Genomic DNA, 12,114 nt, shown 5'->3' with positions numbered 1-12,114 from the left:
GCGGGGGGGTCTGGGCGGCTCCGGTCCCCCCGGAGCGAGTCCTCGAAAGCGTCAGCCCTAACACATGGGCCCCGTTCGCCAGGGAATACGTGAGCGCCGTCTGACAGCAGCGCCGAGGGAGACCGGCATGACGGCACGTCCTGCGGGCCGCGTCCGTCCACCCCGGCGCATGACTTCATCCTGCCCTGAGTCATCCCCGGGGCGGGCAGGCGGCTCCTCCGGCCACCCATCACCGCTGCCGGCCGACCCCAGAGCATCGGCCTGGCGGGAGGGTCGCCCGCCTCCCCATCCCGGCACCGCCTGGGATCCCCACGGCTTCTCTACCTCGGGAATTCACCGGCACCGCCGCAGGAAGCGTAACCAGAATGCTGCGGCCATGCCACTGCCACGTGGGCAACGCCACTCCAAAATCAAAGCCAATCTATTCCGGAATCAAAACCCCGCGCTCCGCACGGAATAATTATATTGAAATAAAGTCACTTTTCTTCCAGCACGGTTTCAGCCCAACACTTGCGCTCCCACAGCCCGGCTGAACAGCTTGCCCGAAGAGCGAAGCACACGGCGCTAATTGCCGAGCTTCAATTTTTGTGCCCCTCGCTACAGAATTGGGGGCGTTCGCAGAGAGATGCTCTTTGAAATACCCTGAAGAGCGACTGCAACAGCCCCCCAGGCAACACATCCGCGCAAGGGCCTTTCATTACAAACTTATGCAAATTTATGCTTATTACTGTACACTGAATATTGGATCAAATCATTTTACCATGACTCAAACTTTTTCCCTTTTTTTTTTTTCCTTCAATGAGAAATTACGCACTTGGAAGTTATTCCTCTTCCCATTGATTCCTCCCTTTCAGGGTTAAATGGCATTTTCCATACCCATACACAGAGGATTATTTTAGAAGGGATCTTCATCTCAGGAGCCTGAATATTATGCATAATGATCCCTCAGATGCGTGCGCCTTTCATTCATCGGCGCTGGGGAAGGCGGCGTGCCGGGAGCATGCGCCCTGTCTCGGAACGGGTGGCTGCTCGGTTTTCTGACAAACTGGAAGCAGAATCATGTGAAGTCCCCGCTCTTGGCAGGAGATTTTTAGCAATAAGTAGCAGCTTTGTGAGGAATATCCTTTGCCAGGGGACCATCAGCCAGGGAGCAGTGGGATTCTTATTTTTTAATGGACTTTTAATAAGTAGGCCACAATGATAATCTTGACACCAGAGTAGCTTTATTTCTACGTGTAATTATCTCCACTTCGTTCTCAAGCTCCCTGCTGCCTCCAAGAGCAAATAAGACCCCCAACCTCTCCGTGAGAAAAGGAGCAAGAAAACAGCATCGGGCCACTTGAAACGCTATTTGTATCAGACCTCATCCACTCCTCTCATCCAATATAAAAGTCAACCTCTCCTCTAAATTAATTAAATCTCACTTTCGGCGTTTAACTGCTTGAACCCTTAGCAGCAGGAAGATCCATGCTCGGATCACAGGCAGTGCTGGGAAGGCAGCACCATGTCTCCTGGTGCTGTAGGAAGACCCTTCACAGCCCCGTCTCCTCCCTGCACGCTGCCCGTCCCTGTGCTGTCCCACTGTCCCTCCTGTCCTTCAACCCGTCACCTGTGGCTGAGACTGGACTGGTGAAGGCAGAGCCCCCAGCGCCAGGGCAACCCAGTGCCACCGCTCCCCAGCCACAGCCCTGACTCTTTGCAAGGCCACAGGAGGGACCTACAGGGGGCCAAAAATAATGCAGGACCCTCTGGGAACAAGCAAGGATGACCCACAGCCAAGGTGCTGGCTGAGCCTCCGGGACGGGTTATTCCCAAACGAGCACACCTTCTGCAGTCGCAGGAAGAATTTGACCTGCTTCTAAAGAGACTCACTAAGCAGAAATCCCACCAGGAGCATCCCTCCGGATTTGCCAGTATCTGACCTCTCCTGAGCAGGTCTGAGCAGCTGCGAGCTGACCCAGCCTGGCCTGGGGAAAGCAGGTCCCATCAGCACCACTCCCAGAGGAGACCCCATCTCCCCCAGAGCAGGGTTCTGGGGTGCAAGGCAGATGCTCCACCACTCCCACTGGTTTCTGGCAGGACTCGCACAGAACATTCTTCCCTTCAGTACCTAAAAATGTCACCCTCAGCCAACTTTCTCCCCAGCACAGCCTCCCTCTGCAGCACGGACCCGGCCGTGCCACCCCGCCAGCAGCGTGCCCTTCCCAAGCTTGCACACAGACTCTTCCAGCACTCCTGCACACAGCCTCACAGGAAACGGATGCAAGGGATGCACGGAAACACTGGGGGTATCACCGCACAAAATGTGCATCTCAACATCCCTGAAGATCTTGGGGGGAGAGCTGGATTGTATGCAGCATCTCCTGTTCTACACCCCTCTCCTACTGCTACTTGTGCAGCCAGCACTTGGCTCTTAAAGCTTGTCTGAACACCCCACCCTCCACCTGAGCATCAGTCATGGGAAATATTCACTGCTTCGCTGCTCCCCCAGCATCATGGATCTGACTCTTCTTTCAAAATCAATAACGTTCTGGTCAAGCTCCGCTCCAGTGGAGGTGCAATCCACTCCCTTCAGTGCCCAGCAGCCTCCCTCTTAATATTGCTTTTCCCTGCTTGCAAAAACTGTCCTGTCTTTTACTACGATTTGGAAGCAAGACCCTGCTTCCAAAGGCTGGCACTGACCAAGTCTCCAAAGGGCAGCACATGATCTCCACTGCCCAGGCTGGACCAGACCCATCAGCAAGAGAAAGCATCATGGGAAATTCTGCAGCTAGCGACGCTGTGGATGCTTTTAAAAACTAAAATACAAATAGTACCTGCTGGGCGCAGGATGGGCAGGTCTGTGGCTGCAGGGGTAGGTACAGATGCAGAGCAGAGCGTTAGATTGCCTCTCTCCCTCCACACTTGTTACTTGCTCAACTTAACATTGAAACCAGAATGAGCTGTGCTAAATGTCTCCACTGCTAACAAGAAACAAATGTGGCCTCATGTTCTAGTTGCTGTGATCTAACAAAACAGACCATGGTAAACACTATAAAAATGTACTGGAGGGAACCACCCTGTGTTTGCTGGGAGAGAGACTGGATAATCTAATAGGGCTTTATCCATCTCTAATGTCTCTGAAAAAAAGAAGGGAAAATTGGGCCCCGTCCATGACATTCGTCATGTGCTAGCTATTCTGATGTCTTAATGCTGCAGAAATCAAATTGGAGCGAGGCTACCTATCTGCCTCCCAATCAGGATCTAGACCCAAGTGCTGCTTTTTATGGCCATGCAGCACGAGGAGCAGCTGATGTCAGTGGTGGCACGGGCCAGGCCAGTTTTTCCAACCTTATCCCCACGTTATCTGGAGAGATCCTCCCTTTACAGTCACCTCACTCTCCTCATGACGTGGATAACCGCTCACTTTACAGACCTGGGGATCCACCAGTGGACCTTCATCTGGCTGGAAGCATTCACTGAGACAAGGTACCTGCCCAAATGGTTACCACTTATCTGGGTACCTGGGTATTGTGGTATCAGCAGCAACACTGCGTGGTCATGTCTAGGTTTGTATCTTGGCCATGGTAACGGCAAGGGCTGATTCACTCGCCTACCCCAGGCACCTCGTGGTGCTCTGGGTACCTGCCTGGCCCTTAACCAAAGGGTTAAGGGTCTTCTCTAGCTTCAGCGCCCAATCTGCCAGCCCCCACGGGGATCTCGGACACCCTCCGGCTCATCAGACAGATTTATATGCCTCTGCTTGGGCCATCACCAGAAGCCACTGCCACCTAAGTCACACTCCTCCCATACCTCTGCCCGCAGGAAGAGGCATGGGCAGGCTCCCCAAGGCAGGAGCACCCCCACCCAGCCCCCAGGAGCCCCATTCCCACATGCCGGCTGCCGTTGCTGGAGGGGAGAAACAGGCCCCACTTGGTTCTCACACAGAGCTGCAGGCTGCATGGGCAACCCCATGCTACTCCTGACGCCTGGCCAGGTTTTCTGCATTCAATCCATCCCCTTTTTTCAAGCATCTTGGGTTTGCTGTTTGCTTTTTTAAAGCTACTGTGACCTTGGCACGGAGACGGACAAACATCAACTGCCAGAAAACAGCATGTTCTGAAAAGCTACACAGAGCAAAACCACAGCCCCATCACAGTCTGCAAGCAAGATCTCCATCTGGAAAGGGGAGAAAAGCAGCATTTGGGGGGCTCAGAGAAAGTGCTGCTGCTCAGCCCAAGGGACAGCGTTTCCACATGCTCTTACCTGGCCCTTCCCGCGCCGCCGGTAATTCCTTCTTACGAGGTTTTTGTAATTCTCGTTCTTCTTGGTCAGGTAGTAATACAGGACGCAGTCTGCCACCGTCTGCAACGACAGGGACAAGTCAGAGAACAGGAGGTCCCATCCCCTCGTGCTGTTGGGGTGCAGATCTACCAGAGCAGCGATCAGGCCCTGCCACTGCCAGCTCTGCTCCTGCTTCTGAAGGCCTGCAGCCCAAACAGGCTTCCTCACACCTCCCACCCCAAGCCCTTCAGCGGAGCTGGAAGAGGGGAACAATGCACGCTGTCCTAGTAAAAAGGCTCTGTTCTTCCAAGGGACAGACTGGGGCTGTACCGCAGGTGTGCTGAGATGGAGATGGGGGTTCAAAGCAGCAAGCACCCCACATTGGAAGCAAATCGGTGGGAAGGGCTGACCCCAGATGACTGTGGCAACTAAAGGCAGAAGAAGGAGAGCTGCCTGTCACCCTCTGTTGTGGTTACGTGAGGCACAACCTGCCACACAACTGTCAGCTAACGTTATTTCTAGCCGTTCAGCTCTCTGGCTCGAGCACGCATGACTTTCTCGTGGGCAGACTGAGATCCCGGTGCTCAGGAGCTGCCATCCCAACGCCAGCTCCAGCCGTCGGCTCTGCAAGAGCTGTCCTGGATTGGACACGTTAGGAAAACGAGGGGCTGTGGCCAGAACTATTCTGCTCCTGAACAGCACCGAGTGTGCCACGCTTTGCTGAACTGGGTGGCACCTGAACACTGGTCTTGGGCTACACCTTCACGTGCAGGATCAGTGCCTGCACAAACAGAAGTAATCCCACAGACCCATCACGCCTGCAAGCGCCCGGGAGCAGGGGGCTGCTGCGTGCTCCCGGGGGTGCACGGGGGCTGCGCTCTCCCTATCCCTGTGCAAGGAGTGGAACCATTTGTAAAAACAGATTGCAACTTTTAAAGTGTTAATTGGATCTCTTTCTAATCTAGCCCTGATTATACACACACACGCGAACACAAAAACTTACAGTCATCTGTTCCAAGGGCTAAGATCACTATTTTTTATAATGCAATTTAAAAATCTATTAATTCATTACATTGAGCCATACTTTGCATCTCTCTCCAACAGGATAATGGATGTGTTCTGTATCATAATTACAGCCTGATTTACAAACGAGTACAAATAAAATTAGAAGACATTTTACAGCTTGGAACACAGACTGGATTGTGAGCATTATCCAAGTCCCACCGCTTTCGGCTTTAACAAGTGAGAAAAGCTGAAAAGCGCCTGGTATCTTACAGCGACAACAGTAGCACGAGGCTGCTGCTGGCCTTCGCTTGCCTGTTGCTTTGGACAGGAAAGTCATGGTCTTACAAAGTATTTCCCCAGCCTAAGTCATGCAGAATCAGAGAATAATTTAGGCTCGAAGGCACATCTACAGGCCAGGTGTGCTTTTGAGCAGAGGAGTTCCCCCACGACTGGACACTGCATGGATGAAACACTGCATGAAATGGAAGGAGGATGCAACTAACTACAAGGACCAGAGAAGCAGCAGCTCTCAAGTGTTTCTTGCTCAGGAGAGCAGCTGGTCTGTCACTGTCCTTCCAGGCCAGGTCTGCCCAGGATCTGCCCCTGTGGCCTCTCCCATAGGTGGTACCTGGCTTGCTTAGAATGGTACAAGAGACTCACTCTTCCTTCACATCTCTTTTTCAAACCTTTCTTCCATCAGCTCAATTAACAGCAAAAAGGGAAAGTCCAAGAAGCACAACACAGAGGCTTGAGAAAGGTCAGGCCCTCCTGCTAGCCAATCATTCCTAAAAACCAAGGTGGAGCGTGTGTGTGCATACCTGACACCAACCCAAACTGCTGGATGAACTGGGACTCAGCCCACCATCAAGACCCCCTCCCTGAGCAAAGAGGGGACCCCTCTGCTCTGTGCCGGGTGGCCGGGACAGCCGAGTGCCCACACACCCCCCTAGTGTGACAGCCTGGCTGGTGCAAAATGCCTCCAGGAGATACTGGAAAGCAGCTCCCCCAGGCAGATCACGGGGTGGGCTGCAACGCCTACGTGCCAGGCTGGATGCGTTCACACATCTCGCGGCGCTGAGCTCCCGTCTCTCCGCAGCTGAGTCAGTCCCTTGTCTCTGCAGGGAGCCAGGAGGAGTCTGGACCGTGCCTGGGGCTCTGAGCCACCACCACCCACAGGTGGCTGCTCCAGCCCCAAAGCGAGCCGTGTGATGGAGAAGAGACAGTGTGAGGCAGGTTAAAGCCAGGGGAGGCTTACCTTTCTGTCCAGAAAGGATGCAATCAGGCCGAAGTTCTTCGGATGCTGCATGAACCTATGGGAGCAAGAGGGAGAGGGTAAGTGTGGGTGCCAGCTCTGACCCCCCTCACAGCTGGGCTGCCTTGCCCTGTACGCCTGGAGCAGCAAGGCCAGTTCCCCGAGGGACTTAGGAGTTTGAGAAAATATTTGTCTTCTGCTCAGCTTCCCAGAAAGACAGGAATTTTAAATTTAGCCCAGCGGAGCCAGGCTGGTTGGCAGCTTCGATGCACAGATTTTCATCGCAGGGTGGGAGAGAGCAGGGGGGCTGGCAGTGCCTGACAGCTGCCTGTCCCCATGCTCCATCGCACGGCCACCCAAGCCCGTACCAACAGCAGGACAAGCAGAGGACAGCTGCACAGCCAGCTGAGGCCTCAGGAACTGGCAAAGGAAGTGCGAGGAATCGCTATCAGTGGCCGAGCACAAGCACCCCACAGCACAGTCGGGGGGTGTCCCCGCCACTGAGCAGAACCCCAGACCTGGCTGAGCTGCCAGGAGCAACTGCAGAGGATGGGAAAGAAAACACCAAACCCTGGGAGGAAGCAGAGCGCTGCCACGTTGCTCAAGAGATCCCTGGTGGCATGAAGGCTCTGAGGAACGCCACCTCCTGCCCAGCAAGCAGAGGAGCTGTCAGCAGGCTCCCGGGAGGGAGCATCGCCTGCCGAGGACGGGGGGGAACTGTCCCCGGGTGAAAAGATGTCTCCTCCAACAAATCCCTTGGTCCAGGTGGTGGGGAAACACTGAAGGCCAACGAGCCCTTGGCACGAGGTGCTCCTGCTGGCAGGAGGACAGTTAACCAGTGCCTCGCCAAAGCACAGGGAGCCCGGTGCCTCGTGTGCCAGGGCTGGAGCCTGTTGGGCAAGGGCAGCTCTGCCAGCTCCCAGGAGCTGACAGCTCTGTGCCCTGGGGAAATGGATCTAAGGCAAAAGGCAGGGGAGCTGTGCTGTGGGTGTAATGCGGGTGGGACGTGGGGAGCAGCTCCGTGCCTCTGGTCCTGTGTGATGCCCCCAGGGCTGCTGGCTGAGCTCTCTCCTCCTGCCTTCACTGCTCAGCCCCACTGCCACAGTCAGGGCACAGAGCTGAGCTCAGCAAGGGTCCGACAGACTCCAGCCACGGCAGCAGGACGTGGGTGCTGCCACCCACCTGCCAATGCCCTTCTTTTCACAGGACACCCATCTGGTTTGGGTGGCACTACAAGGGCCCTGTCACTGTAACCGATCACCAGAGCAAGGGGACCTCATCTCTGCTGCTGCCAGCACGAGTTTTTTTGGGTGACAGTGTGGGATGGGGAGGACATGGGAGCATGGACAGCAATGGGAGTGTGATGCTCGGGTGCTTAATGGGGTCCCCAGTCTCTACCCCACAGGCAGCTGCAGCCTTTCTAACACCGAGTGTCTTGAAGGGTAAAACTTACGTCCCAGATATAACACAGATAACAAAGGAGATCCCCCAATACAAATGAATGAATAAGTAAAAAAAAAAAATTGCTAGAAATGCTAGGCAAAAAAAAAAGGCAGCAGCTGGACTGCTCATACAGACTGGGATCACAGCAGAGCTGGAGCTGGCTCATCATGATGTACGCAGTGCAAACCAAGGGCTGATGAAGGGACAGGGTTTTCAAGGACATCATTTCAGTGATGTTAATGCAGCATCAGGGGCAATACAGACAACAATCCACTGTTTTTCACAGGCCAAGCCACATCTCCACGATGAGGGACTGATGCTGTGTTCTCACAGTGCCCAGCATGACAGGGCCTTGATGCCTGAGTGGGATCAGGGGGTACCACAGCCACCCCTGCTCCTGCACCAGCAAGTCCCAGCCCTCCTGGGAGCAGGCTAGCGATGGGCTCTCAGTGAAGAGACCTGAAATCCTGCCCAGAAACAAATCAAATCAGACTCCTCCTCATGGTTATGTTTTAATGGCTAAAATGACTTCAGACCTGGAGCTTGCAGTGCCCAGCTGTTTTCTCCAATAGCCCCCACCATCAGGGCTGAACAACAGGTTTTCATAGTCTCAGGAAGAGGCTGGCTCTGGGTCACAATCATGGGTGACACAACTCTGGTTCACCTTAAATACCCAGGACAGAAGCTGCAGCCCACAGGGCAGCTTATCTACCCACACACCGGGATCGGGGCGAGAGCTGGGGCAGGACTCCCTTGGCCTTCCTTACAGCTCCTAAGTACCAATCTCTTAAAACGAGCTTTGGGAGAGCCCTGAAATCCTGCTGTATTTATGCCTCAAGCTCCACATCATCCACAGTGATGACACAGAAACCACCGTGCATAGCAGGATGCAAGAGTTGGGTGTGGATTCTTCCAGCCCCATTAGCCAGGCACGGCCCTGCCATTAAAGACCAAGTAATTAGCCTTTGCGTCATTTGTGGGCAAGCCTTGATGTTTGTAGTGTCACATTTTAAGGCTAATTAGCAATGAGGATTCTCCTCTACCAAAGGCTTGGAGCTGGTTTGCTTGTTTTGTTCTTTTTCCGTCCGTCTTGGCAATTGGTTATTTCAGCTGCAAACAGGAGTCGTCACAAGCAGGGACAGGGGGAGGGATCCTGGACATGGACAGGCTTCCAGCGTGGCTGGCCAGGGGCCTGCTGGTAATCCACGGAGCTGTCCCACGATTGTCCGGAGGCCAAACTAAGGCAGTGCTGCTGCAAGGGACTAGGTGGCCCTGGCACACCCACATACCTCCACGTCCCTCATGTCCACAGCAGTGAGCCCCAACAGATCTCATGCTGCTGGAAGCTGAACTCCAGCTCTGTTTTTACAGACACACACGGCACATTGGGGGCACCAAGAATGCTCCAGACCTCCGTGCAAACACATCTGGGTCCCCGCTGGGCTGTGAGATGCTGGGGAGTCTAGATGTGAGACTGAGCTGGGACCCACCGTTTGGCTGACAGCATGGTGGTACCCAGGGAAGGGATCAGCAATCCCCCAAGGGATCTCAGTCAGTAAAGCAAAGCTGTTCTCAAGCACTGCTTGCAAACAGGAGAAAGCACCACAGTCAGAGTTTTCACGTGTCTGATGCGGGAAGGTGTCCTCGAGAACAGCAGCTGGTGGCAAATCCTGCAGAGAGCAGGATGGAGCACTGAGGGATGGGCACTGCCTGGGCGCTGCAGCCTGAGGGATTCTGCATAGGGGGGTTGGATGATGACAGCCCCAATAATCCTTCTGGATACACAGTGCCTGAAGGACAGGCATGTAAATCCAAAAACCTAACAGTGTACGGAGCATTGAGTTTCACTGGCTTTATCCTTAAACTGATACAACCAGGGTCACAGCAGCAGAATAACTTCTAGTTCTCATCCTGTCATGAGCAGCAGCTTCTCACACCGCTGCACGTGGGCACAAACACACCCACCATACAGAAAGGCCTGAGGTTTCTGTGCAGGTGCATCACCCTGCACACAGGCCGAAGGCAACACAGCGACCACAGCACGGGTCCCGGCCACGCGTCCCAAGGGCTACGCAAAGAGAGAGAGAGGGAGGGGAGTGTGGGCTGCACTCACTTTTCCCGGAAGGTCTCCTTCTCCTGTTCGCTCCACATGTTCATCACCTGCCGGTCCTTGTAGACCTTCATGGGGTCATCCATGAGACCGTTCATGTTGATGAATTTAATGCGCTGCTGGTCAGCATCGTAGAGCATGGGTGGGATGACGGCAAGCTGGCGCATCTGCTTCTCCAGGTTCTTTGGGGAAAGCAGAGAGAACAGTTGGTCAGCACCACAGGCCCGTGGGGACCGCAGGGGACAGATGTTCGAGAGGAAAGGACAGGCGGAGGAACAGGAGAAATCAAAAGCAAACACTAGACAGCTTTATTGCTAGAGTAATTGTAAATCAAACGCTGAAAGAGGCTATCGCTGTCAGCCAGGAAACAATTAATCTTTCATTTTGAAATAAAAGGCTTTAAGATACTGTGTGGAAATGTCTGACTTAAGCAAAACAGCTCCTGACCATGACAACAGACAAGTCAAAGCAGTACAGGGAGTGCAAACCCCTTCCCAGCCATCAAACCCGCGGCCAGGTGGAGGTTCAGTCCACCCCACCCCAAAGTGCGAGGGAAGCAGGTCGGCTCTGCACAGCTTTCTGAAAGGGTGGGCAGAGGGAGACGTCGTGTTTCCCTTCCACAGGAAACCTAATACTGTTCCAGAAGGTTTGAAGTGTCACTGTAACGGGGCCATCATTCCTTTCTTTCCTCTTACTGCAACACCCTGGGATATAATCTGATGCCTTTACTCCATCCTATTCAAGTGCAAAGTTCATCCAGAGTCCCAGCCACACACCAGGACAGGTCAGACTGGGCACACTGGTTTCCTTAAGTATTTGCCACAGAGCGGCTGATGCGATGTCCCATTTGTGCTGTCCCCTGCCCGAACACCAGGACCGTCCCTTTGGCTGAGTGGCTGGTGGTCCCCCGGCACAGGTCTGCCCTGCAGGGACAGAGGGATGCTCTGGCCACCTTGCTAGCAGCACCATTGCTCCAAGTCCTCCCTGTCACCTGGGATGGCACTGGTCAAACATAAATCCCAACCTTGACCCAGAAAGGCCAGGTCTCAAGTGCTGTTATTTTAATTTACAGCTAGAGGCTGGTTCCTGGGTGAACAGTAATGTCCAGCCCTTCCAGTGAGTTGCTGACCCAGGCCTGCCCAGCACCGCTTTGCTTCCCCAATCTTTCTTCCTAGAACACGGCCCTCCACACAGCCATGGACGTTTCAGCTCATTTCATCCCGTTCCTCGTCTTCACTAGGACACCTCCCGTTTGGCAGCCGGCTGCTTTGGATGCCCCGGGGGTGTCATCCCATCATGGTCAGGGACAGCTCACAGCCAGAACATCGATCCTGACAACTGCAGACTGAAAGGAGAAAGCCCCTGTGCAGGCAGAGGGCAGCTGGAGGAGCACTGCCTGCAGCTCAGAGCACAGGGCCTGTCCCTTCGCCTGGCAGGGGCTGGGGGAACTGAGGCTGCAGATACACCCCGCCGGCGGGCAGCCAGCCCTCCCTCCTCTCCAGCAACAGGCCGGGGCGGAGAGCTGGCCCCTGCCGTCAGCAATGCTCCCCGGCTCTCACCTCCCTGCTCCTCCCAACCCCAAGGAAGGGCTGGAAGCTTTAAGGTCTCCTCCGAAACAAGCAAAGCAGCGCCGTGGGGCTCAGCAGAAGGGTATTGGGGTGGAGTTCAGCAGCACACTGTGGAGCAGGTCGGAGGCAGTCGTCTAACACTCCCCTTGGCCACAACCTCTGCAGAGCTGTGAAATTTCCCTCTGCTTCCGAGATCCATGTCCTCTGGGCTGTCACCTTAACTGGCTAACAGCAAACTGCCTGGGACAGGGAGCAAACCGTGGCACACAGGCAGCAAACATCTCAGCTATTGCTGGGCAATGGCTGCTCTCCCCTCCCAAACGAGATCCATTCACTGCAGCTCGCCTCCGTGCCAAGAGAGAGGAACCCTTGTGAAACCAGATCCAAACGAAGCCAAGGTCACGGGGATGTTTCAAGATGAATGGAGCACTCCCAGAAGATGTGGGCCAACTGGCTCACGTACAAACCATTCA

At 54.5% G+C, this 12,114-nt stretch overlaps 1 protein-coding gene across 10 annotated transcripts in view; it reads right to left on the bottom strand.

Annotated features, from left to right (window-relative positions):
• NCOR2 (nuclear receptor corepressor 2) overlaps window positions 1-12,114 on the bottom strand; it is a 203,274-nt gene that overhangs the window by 73,469 nt on the left and 117,691 nt on the right. For all 10 annotated transcript variants that reach the window (XM_026859568.1, XM_026859572.1, XM_026859573.1 and 7 more), the window contains 3 exons: window positions 10,077-10,255; window positions 6,524-6,578; window positions 4,246-4,344 (listed from right to left, as the gene is read on the bottom strand). In XM_026859568.1, coding sequence (XP_026715369.1) covers window positions 4,246-4,344; window positions 6,524-6,578; window positions 10,077-10,255 — 333 coding nt within the window. The remainder of the gene's footprint in view (window positions 1-4,245; window positions 4,345-6,523; window positions 6,579-10,076; window positions 10,256-12,114) is intronic.

This window comes from Athene cunicularia, assembly GCF_003259725.1.
Source record: "Athene cunicularia isolate RWA chromosome 15 unlocalized genomic scaffold, athCun1 chr15_part1, whole genome shotgun sequence".
Classification (NCBI taxonomy): Eukaryota; Metazoa; Chordata; class Aves; order Strigiformes; family Strigidae; genus Athene; species Athene cunicularia.
The sequence above is the reverse complement of the archived record's forward strand: the minus strand, read 5'-3'. Positions and strand labels throughout refer to the sequence as shown.